The sequence below is a fragment of the Heloderma suspectum genome, chromosome 4 (assembly GCF_057233095.1).
Source record: "Heloderma suspectum isolate Gila_16-S chromosome 4, 16-S_ref, whole genome shotgun sequence".
NCBI classification, from domain to species: Eukaryota; Metazoa; Chordata; class Lepidosauria; order Squamata; family Helodermatidae; genus Heloderma; species Heloderma suspectum.
Genome location: NC_139461.1, coordinates 76,063,874 through 76,077,771, shown reverse-complemented (window position 1 = coordinate 76,077,771; position 13,898 = coordinate 76,063,874). Strand labels below are relative to the sequence as shown.

At 41.1% G+C, this 13,898-nt stretch overlaps 1 protein-coding gene across 1 annotated transcript in view; it reads right to left on the bottom strand.

The window, feature by feature from the left end:
• Window positions 1-13,898, bottom strand: part of CDH2 (cadherin 2) — a 174,587-nt gene that overhangs the window by 31,598 nt on the left and 129,091 nt on the right. Inside the window, exons 4-7 of the mRNA XM_084849634.1 lie at window positions 10,875-11,021; window positions 7,573-7,728; window positions 5,947-6,091; window positions 1,378-1,550 (exon numbers count right to left, since the gene is read on the bottom strand). Coding sequence (XP_084705760.1) covers window positions 1,378-1,550; window positions 5,947-6,091; window positions 7,573-7,728; window positions 10,875-11,021 — 621 coding nt within the window. The remainder of the gene's footprint in view (window positions 1-1,377; window positions 1,551-5,946; window positions 6,092-7,572; window positions 7,729-10,874; window positions 11,022-13,898) is intronic.

Here is a 13,898-nt window from a genome sequence, read left to right as displayed (position 1 = left end):
TCCTACCCAACCCAAATATGGTAATCAGTCAGATCTTGGGCAAGAACAAAAACAAGATACATTCTGTGATATTTTGTGAGACCAATTCCATGTCACTCAATATCTTATTCCTAGCTATGCTGGCTCTCAAGCCTCAGAGAAAGCACTGGGATTCTAACTCTGCTCCTGGTCATTCCATTAAAGAGCCAGTTCTGAACCCAACCTGAATACTATGTTGTATATATGCATAGTTCTGATTTCATAGGTCAGCTGCACACTATATACATATCCAATCTCCGCTGTAACATAATACCTAGCTTAGTTAATAATCCTGGACTAGCTATACTCGGACAGTTTTGGATTGAGCCAATAGCGGCTTCTTTAATATTTCTTTTATAGGCCACATATAGCAAAGAAAACCTGAGAACTGCAGAATCCAGAAAAAACGAATTGAGCACTTAAAAAAAATGTAAGGGTTGGATCCAGGTTTGGTCATACTTAGAGTAGACGTACCGAAATAAATGAAACTTAAGTTCCATTGATTTCAGTGGGTCTACTGTAAGTATCTGGATCCAAACCACAGAGTGCAATGGAAAGTTAGTATTTTTTTTAACATGCTCCCCACAAAAAATAAAAGCAACTTCTAAAGCAAGGGCAGGCAAATTTTGTGAGAAACTGTCCTGGGCACCAACACAAAATGGCTGCCACAAAAGGTGTGGTCATTCACAAAAGGCAGTTAACCTGCCAAAAAGACTGGGTACAAGGCAGAAGTGCAGTCCAGGGACATGAATGGGAAAGGAAGATGGCAACAGCTGGAGGCCTTCACTTTGCTTTGAAACAACTGCAGCTGCTTGTAAGAAAACTGTTACCTGATTTATTATTTATTTTTAATGGTGGGGGTAGAGCACTTTGTTGGGCACCAAAGAAGATGTCCAGGGGCACACTGATGCCCATGAATACCATGTTATCTACCCATTCTAAAGTAGCAGTTCTAAAGAAATAAGAAGTTTAGCCAGGATCCTATTTCAGGACAGTATTCTTTCATTAATAAAATTAAGTCAGCAAACAAACCAATTAAGTAAATTTGGTAATAATAAACTGCTTTCAGATTTAATGACATTAAAATAATTAATAGGTTAATAAAATATAGAAGGAAATTAGCACACCATCATTGCTCCAGGAGCTCTGAGCAAGGTCATACAGAAGGAACTACAAGAAGGCCCAGTGCTGGAAATGGCTTTGGATCACCCAAGTAGCTTTAAACTCTGGCAAGCCAAGCAAGCAGTGGTAACAACTTTACAAAGATCACCTGAGTAAATGTCTACGTGGATGTATAACATTAGTAGCCACGTATATGAGGCAAGTATCTAAAAATATGCACTACAAGGCCCGCCTTACCTCTCTGTCAAGTCCAGCGGCAACTGTGATGATATCACCTGTTTCATTGTTGATTGTAAACATGTTTGGGGAAGGGGTGCTTGGGGCTTGTGACAAGATTCTGTATCTTAGCATTCCATTCAATACATTCGGGTCATCAGCATCAATTGCAGTGACTGTCATCACATAGGTTCCTAACAAAAGAACAAATAATCCTCAGGGTTAAATAAACAGTTTGCTTGGAATACACAAGATCACTCAGAAGCTCCATACTTGGCCTAAACATTTACTTCCTCTGACAAAACACTTCACATTCCTTCTCTTATTCAAACCACACACTTTCCCCAAGGCCTATGATTAATAAGGGACCACAGACGATTAACCCCCACCCCCACTTGTGTTTATAAAATGTACAAATTCATATATTGCTGAAAACATTATCCTGGCAATCAGGCTTTTCAGTTCCATAACACTTTGAATGAAGATGTAAACTCTCACATTTATATAGCTGTCTCTCTGCCTCAACCCAAATGAACAGCTCTGTGCATAACCAAGTGTTAATTTCCAATGTAGGATGAGTGTTGATTTTGTAGAAAGATAATGCTTTTCAGTTCAGTACACAAGCCCATACACATAAAGGACATTTCTGGTTACCATTTAACTCCCTTTACAAAGCTGACTTTTAAAGCAATGATGGCTGTTGGCATGTAAAAGTGGCATATTGAGTTCTGCATTAGCATGAAAGACCATGTCAATGGGCTGCAATGGGAAATTAAGAAAGGGAGCAATCTCCTACTACACCCATGGACACAAATTGCAGCACGCTTAAAGACTGAAGAAGACTGGATAGGGAAGCAAACATGCCTGTGTAAGAGTCTGATCTTAGCGTTCATAAGGTTCAAACAACAGACATGCGGAAAGATAAAGAAGGCCATCCAACTCCATCAAAATCAGCATAAATCACCGGATCAACATCTTTCTCATTTCAACTACCTCATTTGAAGAAACAAAAAGTAATCTACTCCTTTGCACGTTTTACATCCACCTGAATAAAATTTACAAACTTTTTTTCTTTTACATGTAGTTTCCTCCGAATATCTGCTAATCAGAAATGCACTACTGAAGTTTGAAATGTGTTTGGAAGTATTCAGTGATATCCATTATCTCTGGATTTACAAGTTTACTACAAATCACACTTTTAAATTCCCTTGCTAATATAATTTCACTGTCCACCCAAGCGTACAATTTCACTGGCCACCCACTTTTGGCTCTGGCCCCACCCGCCACCAACATAAGCCCCTGAGATTATCCAGGAGGGAATGCAGCCCCCAACAGAAAAAAGGTTGCCCACCCCTGGTTTAAATGAACACTTTTTTGTTTCTTTAAACCTTAACGGACAAACTGTATTTGGAGTATACATACATCTCAAAATAGCTTCCTTTAATTCAAGTTTACCTTTGAAAATAGCAGCACAGGGTCTTAAACCCATCCTTGGTTATAAACTTTTGTTAACAAAACTGCTGAACTATGCAGCACCAGTTTGGATCTCTCCAAACTGGGAGAATGGGTATCAAAATGGCAAACGCAGTTCAATGTAAGCAAGTGTAAAGTAATGCATGTTGGAACAACAAAACAAATCCTCACTTCATGTATACACTGATGGGATCTGAGCTAGAAGTGGCTGACCAAGAAAGAGATATTGGGACTGAAGTGGACAGCTCAATGAAAATGTTGACCCAGCGTGCAGGCTGCTGTGAAAAAGGCAAATTCCATGTTAGGCATAATTAGGAAAGGAACTGAAAATAAAACTGCCAAGATCATACTCCCCTTATACAAATCTATGGTGTGACCACAGTTATAATACTGTGTACAGTTCTGGTCATCACACCTAAAAAAAGACATTGTAGAGTTTAAAAAAGTGCAGAAAACGGCAACTAAAATAATCAAGGGGCTGGGACAACTCCTCTATGAGGAAAGGTTACATCAATTGGGACCGTTTAATTTAGAGAAAAAGGTGCATAAGGGTACACAATTATGTACAGCGTGGAGGAAGTGGATAGGGAGACATTTTTCTCCCTCTCTCATAATACTAGAACCCAGGATGATCTCATGAAGCTGATGGGTGGGAGATTCAGGACAGATAAAAGGAAGAACTTCACACAGTGCTTAATCAAACTATGGAATTAACTTCCACAAGATGTAGTGGCCACCACTCTGGATGGCTTTAAAAGGGGATTGGACAAATTCATGGAGGGGAAGGCTACATTAATGGCTATTAGTCCTGATGGCTATATGCTACCTCCAGTATCAGAGGCAGTATGCCTTTGTACACCAGTTGCTGGGGAACTTGGGTGGGAAGTTGCTGATGCACTGATTTTCTGCCTGTGGGTTTCCCATGGGAAGCTGGCTGGCCACAGTGTGAACAGAATGCTGGACCCTTGGTCTAATCCAGCATGTTTCTTCTTATGTTCTCAGCAATTGCCAGAAAACAGAATTCAAATAGATGCCAAAATTTCAGTTAGGGGTATCGAGAGTCCACTTTGGTACCCATCTCTACATTTTTCATCTGTCAGAAAAAGTTCATTTTCAAATTGCATCTGTGTGCTGTAAAAACCAAAAACAACAGAAAACTAAATCAAAAATTTTGCTGGGTACGTGGAGTAAGTGACATGGGGTTGTATCCAATGTGGAGCAAGTAGAAGCCTGGCATTTTCCTTTCCCCTCTTCCCCCATGCAGCCCCCACAAACTTGCTCCAGAAGATAATCCAATCCACTGGAGCCAATTTTGGGGTGTGCGTGCAGGGAACTGCAGTGTGTGTGGGGGACTCGTTCCAGTGATGGATGCCATTTAATTGGTTGATGGTAATTGTTGGATACAACCTATGGTTTCTGGAATATGGAATAGTGGCTACGAGACTAAGATATAAACCAGGATGTCCATGGTCCAAATCTCTCCTTCACTATTAACTCACTAGGTGGGCTTAGGGTAGCCACGCTTCTTTCAGCTGCAATATGGAGAGAATAATAATTATTATTATACTTTCAACATATTAAGAGTGTTGTTGAAAGTATAATAATAAGGTGATGTACATGAAGAGTTTTGAACATTCTAAATGCAGAATATATATATATATATATATATATATATATATATTTATATATGTGAAGCGTTACTATTACTCACTGCTTTCCACCTTCTTTCCACAGAACATGATCTACCCCAACGTGTGGCCTCTTTGTGCCACACCTCAACAGCAAGCTATGATTTAACAATCATGATGTCATAACAATCCTTTGGGCGCTGAAACGGGTTCTGCTTGGAGTTGGATGAACCTAGTAGGGATGGCAGAGAATTTCTCCCCGAAACTTCGGGGGGCCGAGCGCCAACGTGTTCGGCCCCCCGAACAAGTTTCGGGGAGAAATTCTCCGCACCCCCCCCCAGGACGGGACTTACCTTTCCCGAATGTCCCTCCCGGCGGCAGGTCCGGCTGGCAGTTCGTCGGGTCTTCGTCCGAGGCGGGAGCGGCAGCCGGTCTTTTGACCGGCTGCCGCCGCCGCCATTCCAATAAAAGAAAAAAACAAACAAATGCCCCCGTGATAGGCTACGTGACGATTAACGTAGCCTATCACGGCTAGATTTGCAAAGTCAGCCGTGATAGGCTACGTAAATCGTCACGTAGCCTATCACGGGTGACTTAAAAAAAAACAAAAAAAGCGTGTATGGATAATGGCAGCCCCCATAGGGAGCTGCCATTCACGTTCCTTATTTGGTCGCTGTAGTCTACGTAAACGCTATTTGCGTTGCCCTTATTTTCGCCGTAGTCTACGTAAAGATTTACGTAGACTACAGCGACCAAATAAGGAACGCGAATGGCGGCTCCGTATGGGGGCCGCCATTTGCGTACGCACTTTTTTTTTTTTAAAGTCACCTGTGATAGGCTACGTGACGATTTACGTAGCCTATCGACTTTGCAGATCTAGCCGTGATAGGCTACGTTAATCGTCACGTAGCCTATCACGGGGGCGTTTTTTTTTTTTTAACTTTTAATTTCGCGGCCGGGCGAGGCGAGGCGCCTCCTCCCCGGCCTGAATTTTGGCCGGGCGAGGCGGGAAGCCTCCCCCCCGGCCTGAATTTCGGCTGGGCGAGGCTGGAAGCCTCCCACCCTGGCATGAACTTCGCGGGGAGAGCAGCGAAGCGCCTCCCCCCCACCGCGAAAAGCTGCAAGACCAGGTAAGTGACTTTGGTGCACCCCTAGAACCTAGTAGAGCAGCAGCACTTGTACCTGACAAATACTTTTACATCAGCATACACACAAAAGAATCGGGTGTGACTCTGCTTAGGTTTGTCTTCATGACACACATTATATATGCAGCAGTTGCTACCTACACCTGATAAAACATGCCTTCCTCTCGGACTGAGCTTCTTCTAAGTAGATTGGACTTTCGTTATTGGGGAGAATGTAATTAAAACTTTGGTACTGTGGCTGCGAAAGTGACTAGTTGATATCAATGTGGGAGACGTTTTTAAAATATGTTTTAACATCTTGAAGTTAAAAAAAAAATATTGTTGAAAACTTTCCAGTAATTTACCTGGCTTTGATCCTTCAGGGACTGTCCCATTCCAAACTTGGTGTAAGAACTCAGGTCTATTGTCATTCATATCAATGACATTAATAACAATGTCAATGGGATTTTCCACCTGGTTTCCATTTACATCCACTGCGTGTGCCCTCAGCTGCAAAAGTCATTAGGAATTGAGAAAACTTGCAAAACATGTCATCAAGCACAGTAATTAGTGTTGCTGACAGGACATTTTAAATGGAACTCCATTAACTTGATTTATTTCAGCATCTTCTTTTGTTACCCTCCCTTGGGCACTTCAAAACACTTGAAGGCAGCTTTTAAAAAAGCTGTGTACTAAACTACAAAACCACAGAGCCCTCCAAGAACTGAACCTCCACAGTGCTTAAAGGTAGCAAAACAAGCCATTACTGCAAAATAAACAAAAAGTTTTACTTATTCTTAATCTTTTTAAAGTTTTCACAAGAAGTGACTAATGGAGAACATAACAGAGGTTTATATATGGTGTGAATAAAGTGGATTTAGATACATCTTTTTCTTCCCTTTTGTCATAATACTGGAAGTCAGGTCACCCAATGAAACGGATTTGCGGGAGATTCAGAACACATAAAAGAAAGTACAGTGCATAATTAATTTTTGGCATCTGCTGCCACAGGACAATGATGATAGCCACTAGCTTAGATGGGATTATTAGTCAAATTCATGGAGGATAGGTGTACCACTGGCAACTACTCATGATGATTATCCGGAACCTCTAGTTTCATAGGCAGTATGCCACTGATTACCAGTTGTTGGGGAGCAACAACAGGAGATGGTTACTGACTACATGCCCTGCATATGGTCTTTACTGATGCATCTGGTTGGCCACTGTGGGAAGCAGGATGCTGAACAAGACAGATTTTTGTGTGGACCCAGCAGGCCCTTTTTTATATTCTTAAAACCTTCTTAACATTAAGTGAACATGACATTTTGTATTCAGGCAATCTTGCTCTGCTCCTGCTCCTCTCTGAATATGGATGGATGGATGGTCAGCTTGTCTCCTTCCATCCGCCCACCCATCTTCTTACCCATTCCTCTATTACAGGGGTGAGCAATTTGTGGCCCTTTAGCCGTTTTGCATTCAACTCCCATCAACCATAGCCAGCATAGCCAATGGTGAAGCATGATGGGAACTGTAGGCTAAAACATCTCGAGGGTCACAAGCTGCCTATCCTTGTTCTATTGCAAGGCATGACATTCTCACAGTCCTCTTTAATTTACAGCACCATTAATGGTGGCTTTTTTTCATTTATGAAATGACAATTGTCACAGTTTTATATTCAGATAACGATATTACATTAACAATACATTTCTACTAAGTTCACATCGTGATGGGATTTGCAACCAAGCAATGAAAACTGAAAATACAATATCACATTCTTGTTTTGTGTTATTTTTTGCCTAATCCATTAAATGAAAACTTAACTTGCTCAACTATGCCAGCAGCTCCTGTTATTATGTATGAAAAGGAACAATATGTAGAAATGAAAATACAGTACACTTTAAATCTAAACCAGAGAAAACTATGCCAGATGTGCTCTACAAAGTCAAAACAAATGTTAAGATCTTTGATTATTGAGTATATTAAGAACTTACGTGAAAAGAAGCTATTTGCTCCCGATCTAATGGTTTTGTCACTGACAGTTGACCTGAGATGGGATTGATGATAAAAATTCCTGTTGGGGGCTGATCAGCTCCTGGTCCAGTAACACTGTATCGCAGGGAAAGGCTTTTGTCACGATCTGATCTGATCTATGTACCAAGAAGATGATGGTTTTGTTAAACACACACTTCTGTAATGAAAAACCCAACAATTTTGTGATGGAACCCAAGACCCAACATATTTATCAAACTTCACCATCTCAGCTACAGCTGGTTTGATTTAACTGGAGATAGCAAACTTGCTTCCAGATACAACATTTAGCAGGCCAATAATGTTTCAACAAAGGGTAGCCTCAGTCACATTTGGGATATCTGTAAACAGCTGTGCTCTCTGATAAACAGTGAAGGTACACATTTGGGTTCTGGATAAATGGCTGAATTCCATCTCACACAGCAATCCTGTTTTTAAAATCTGTTTAGTATCACAGATTGTCCTGGGGTATACTACTTATGCTATTGGTGACATGATATCTAACAGTAGGGTGACTGGATGTCTCCTCCCATCCAACATGGAAGATAAATGGTTTATGCACTGGCTTCTGGAGTGTTACTCAATTCATATATTAACTAGGTAATATGCAGATTTCTCATGTAACCTTTGCATTCATCTTAGCATATGAGTTTGTGTAGTTATCAGTAGCATAAAAAGCGATGTCAGAATGGGCTTAGACTGATGGTGGTTTACCTTTTCTATACTTGCATAAGGCTTTTCTGAGTATTTGGAAGAACATAAGCCTAATCTTCCAACACCTAAAGTATGAAAGACTTCTCTCTAGAGGCACAGTCAGCTGGGCTGCTCCCTATTGACACCTTCAGATTGCAAGTCTGCTCCAGTCTCCTTTCCCTAGTTAGTCATTACATTCTCTGAATGGCCAGCCCCATTTCCCCCCTGGCTGGCTCCCATCACTTCCTAGGGAAGTGAGCCCCTGCAGTGTATGGTGTTAGAACACCTCCAGTCATGTAAACACCACCCCATGCACCACAGCTCTCATTACCACCCCTATAACTACTGTGGCACTCAGACAAGTAAGCACACCAGACAGGTGGTTTACCAACAGTGCTATAATTACTTATGTTTTCAAGCTTTTCTCCTAGTCTGTCTGAGATACTCTGAACTCAAGGAACAAAGCATTTCAATGCACATCAATGAACAGTATGCACAAGCCTCAAGTTTCTGCCTAGGATTAAAATAGGTTCAAAAGGCATTAAGCACTTTATTTTCTCAATTTGACTCACTAACCTTATTTGCCAGCTCTTTATGATAAACAATTACATTTGCCTCCAACCCCAGCATAGAAAAAAGTAAAACATTAATTTCACCTCAGAAACAGAAAATGCCTTTTCTCATCACATCTCTGGCATTTCTGAACAGGATGTACTTGACTGCTGTTTAAAAATAACATCTTCACCCTTAACAGCTTTATTTCACACACTGGCAATAAACACAGCACATGTAGAGAAAATGACATTTCACATATGTGAAAAATCAGTTTCTTCTTTGCTTACTTTCAGGCCCAAGTAAATGATTCTGCATTCTCTGAGAATAATACCTGAAGATATTGCAAGCACAGAGGTTCTTGCAATCTCATCAGCTACTGCAGGGGAAATACAGAACTCTCAAATTAAACCTTGGTTGACAAGTAAAGACAAAAGCAATTTTGCAATATTTAGTGCCCACAATGTGTCATTTAATCCATGGTGTGGATGGTGCTAGAGGTGGAGATGCTGCACGGCAACTAAGCTTCAGGAAATATTAAGGAAAGCACAAAACTTTCAGGGTGATGATATCTGCAGTGTATGTTGCTTTGAAGAACAAGATTCTTTTGTTGGCTTCTGAGGTCAATCAACAATGCAATGAAAACATATGCACTAGACTTGTGAAAAGACACATACAGAAGGAAATCTGCTATGTCCACAACAGCCAGAAACTAGTACAGAGTTGACAAGTGGCAGGCTGCCAACCAAAGCTAGACAAAAGGAGGACGCAAACTCATATAAATGCTTCCCTTTCCCCTATGTCGGAATCACCAACTGATTGTCTGTTAAGAAGCAGACACGGTTCCCTAGGCTTCCCTCTTTCACAAACAAACCTTATACTGGCATAAGGCTGGCTATAACATTATGGCAGTGGCCTTGATAAGTAACCAAGACACTACTAGGAGGCTTCCTGAGAAAAGAGGATTATCTGGTGTGCGTAGACTGTTGTTCTTGGGTAAGGGTACCTTATTGCCACAATGCTCTGCTCTAGGTTGGCCTGCCTTCATGACATAACTGTTCTTGCTTTGCCACAACAGAACCAGTGGTCCACTGGTGACAGGGATGGTACTGGAACCCTATCATGTAAAATCAGCCATAGACTGTAAATTAACTTACCTTGTACTTATATTTTCAAGCAGTCATGAAGACCCTAAATTTGTTTTGATTTGGCCATGACTTGTATAGGTTTGAGGCCCTTAGGCTATTCCCTCCCCACCCTTCAAGGAAAATACAAATTAAGGGTATCAACAACCATTTTTAGTGACCAATGGTACTGATCTTATGAAAATAATATATCGTGTAGCCATCTCTGTTTCGCATTCTACCATTCAGAAGATTTTTGATTGTTTAAATCTGGTCAGTCTGGTAGCTGATCAATATGGGAATGAACATGGTAAAGTTGGGTAAGTCAAGACATCTTTCATTATCTCTGCTCCTTTGATATTCCCGTTTTTTTTCTATTCACATATTTCCTCTGCTTCTCCGGGGAGTGCAATGATGGGATTTTAATTGGATTGTCTCCACCAGGTTTTGGGGATTATTGCCCCCCACCCTGCAAAACAATTTCCAAAATGAGCTTCTAACAACTTTACTTCCATTTTCTGCCTTGTAAGCAGAACAAAGAATCTGGTCCCATATTTTTTTTATTTATTTATTACATTTATATCCCGCCTTTTTTCCTCCAAGGAACTCAAGGTGGCGTACATAATCCTCCTCCTCCTCCTCCATTTTATCCTCACAACAACAACCCTGTGAGGTAGGTTGGGCTGAGAGTATGTGACTGGCCCAAAGTCACCCAGTGAGCTTCCATGGCCGAGTGGGGACTAGAACCTGGATCTCCCGACTCCCAGTCCAGCACTCTAGCCACTACACCACGCTGGCTATATTTTTAGTAAAATATAGGGAAGTAAAGTTTTGATCTTAACTTTTCACATCCCCAAACTCATTTTCAAACAACATTCATCTCTTCACTGCCTTACCCTAACTAATTCCTGAGGAAAGGGCCCTCTGGAGTTTTCTGGCAAGTTGATTGGAGGGATGACCCAGTCTCGCTTCTGCCTTTGTAGATGGCCACTGTGCTTATTTTGCTGCCTTGGAAATACAATATCTTCCATTTTCTTTTGCTCCTTTCCATTATAGGAAATGAAAGTAAGCAGTTATTAGTATTACTGCTGAAAAAAATCAACACAATGAAAATTTATGTAGATGCTATAATATAAGTGTTAAAAAGACACTGTGCATACTCCCAAACTGTTTACAATATTCACAAAAATGACATGGAATAAACCATTATATACAACATGTTTCTTTTCCTGCAAAGCATTATCTACTTCTTTGTTTTCTATCAGGAAGGATGCCTGTAGAGAGAAGATGGAGTTTAAGCAATACATCAGTGTTATAAACTATCTTATACTCTTTATATTCCAGCTGGAGACTAGTTAATATTGTGCAGAATTTAATAGCATGCCTTTAGATATTTCTCATTAGTTGGAGCTACAGTTCAGGTAATGTGCTACTGTACATTCAATTTAGATCTGGGTGTGCTAAAATATAATTTGAGTTCCAAGGGAAGTTTAATACATAGTAGTAAAGAATGTCTCAAATATTTATGACCCTATTAAATCCCATAGAATTAATGTTGTAATTATTTTAAACCTATGTCAGCCATGATGGATGCTGTAGATGACCCACTTTGCACAGTGGGCATCAATCTCTGCAGGGTGTCAACAATTCTTCTCTGCATCTACAAGAATTCTGCCTTTTAGGCTTAGCTCTTGATGTCCGGGTGCATGAAAACATGCTAGCTCGCTTATGCTTGTGGAGAAACCAAAGGAAATTCCCCTTCTTTGAACCTTTAGAAACAATATTGCATCTACTCAGTTAAATGTTCTGTAGGAGAAAATAATGTATTTTTTAACATTATGGAAGCCAGATGTTTTCAACCATTATGCATAAGTAACCCTGACTACTCCACACAAAACAACCTAATTGGGCTAGCTAGGAATACTAAAATTGGGATACCAAGATCATTCTGGGGGGAAGCAAGCACAACTGAACTGAGATGGACTTATTCTGAGTAGACAAGCTTAGGATCTGGATGTAAATTAGGGTACTACAAAAGGAACCACAGCAAGCACTAGTGTATATATAGTTACCCATACAAAATCCCAGCCCTCTGCTACTGCGGGTGCAGAGTTCCTTGCTGTGATTCTTCTGGTGGGCTGTGAGGTATACTGCAGAATAATGAACTGGATTTAGAGCAGGTCTAAGACCTGCACAACTGGTGACCTGCCAATTTACCAAGCTCTATGACTGGTGTGTGTGGGAGTTGCATTCACCTTAGGTGTAAGGGCCTTCCTTAGAGGTTTAGTGAGCTGCATTTGTACTCAAATGTGACTCACTAAACTTCTAAGTAAGGCCCTTACTCAAGCTGAATGCAACTCATTTCTCCCCCGGCCCCCACCATCAGCCCTCTCTTTCTTTTTACTCCAGAGTAAATGTACACAGCCCCAATTCAGACTCAGTCTCCATTTCTACACCATCCTAAAATCCTGCATTTAAAATGGGGCTGCGTTCTGCTTCTGTTTTAAATGCAGGATCACCACTGACTCCCTTTACATGCGAGTCTTCCACTATCTTTCATTGATTTTGCTCCTCTTTTTGCAGCTTTAACTCTTTTCATGGAGGAAACTGAAGCGGAACACAAGTGGGGTAATTTGATAGCTCATTATCTGTGACCTATTTAAAAAAGGAACAAAGGACATTTAGTGATGTAAAGAGCCTGCAAACTTCCGTGAAGGAGCAATCAATAGCAGGATAAAAGCTCCATGTGATGAAGCCCTGGAGGGGAGGATTAAACCTTCCCCTCCAGCCATTCACTTCCTTAAATGATCCTTCCCCCCAAGTGGGTTTTTTTCTTTTAAAGCCTGCACTGGCACCAATGGAGGCTTTTGTCTCTTGCTTTAACTTTGGTAAGTAAACAGTTGGGGAAAAGGTTTATGCCTCACTTCAATTTTAATTCTTTTTTGGCCACATTTATCAAACATCTTTTATAAGATGAGCACGTGACTCTTAGGAATAGGATAAGTACAGAAGGTGTGTAGATTAATTTTTACTGGTAGCAAGGCTGAGCAACATCTACGTACACCAGCGTTCCCCAACCTGGTGCCCTCCAGATGTGTTGGACTGTAACTCCATTAATTCCTAGCCAGCATGACCAATAGTCATGCTGGTGGGGAATGACCAACACAACTGGAGGGTATCAGATTGGGGAAGGTTGCTCTTCACCTTGGGTTAAAGCAAATTCCACAAGAGGGAGACTCTCCTCCCTGCAAGCAGCATTGGAGTCATGGATAATTTACACACATGCGCACACACCACATTGCAATTTGATTACTGAGGACAAAAGCAAAGCTAACATTCCCTGCTAGAAATGCTTTCCTGTTTCGGCTGGAAGTCTGCAGTTCCAGTGTAATAAACTTGATTGATGGGTCCGAGAAGAGAATTGTTTATTTTGTGGTTATATTTAATTGCTTAAATAAATACTGTAATGCTTTCAAGGCATTTAAAGTATAGGAATGACCACTTGCAATTTAAATTTGGATATAAATGTAAAAATAAATACAAAACCCTGTACAAACACAAAGCTCAAATGTAAACAACGTTTGTATTCTGATCAAGCTATGGTTTGATTGATCATAGTATTCTGATCAAACAGTCAAAGGGATAGGATGGTGAAAAAAACAGATAAAGGGAACAATCCTATGGCCACTAGGTACTAGTCAGTGGCTAGACGGCCATCGGTTATCTGGTTTTCCGGGAACTGACCTCAGAGCCCGTGCTCCAGGAACCGACCTTGCTCCCCTTCCATGCTGCCTCACAGGCAGCGTGGAACAGCCCCGTGCTCCAAAGAGGTGCAGGGAGTGGCCAAAAAGGGGTATTTCAGGGGGTGTTCTGGGGTGGGGAAGGCGGAAATGCCGGTATGACACAACGTATATGTCGTC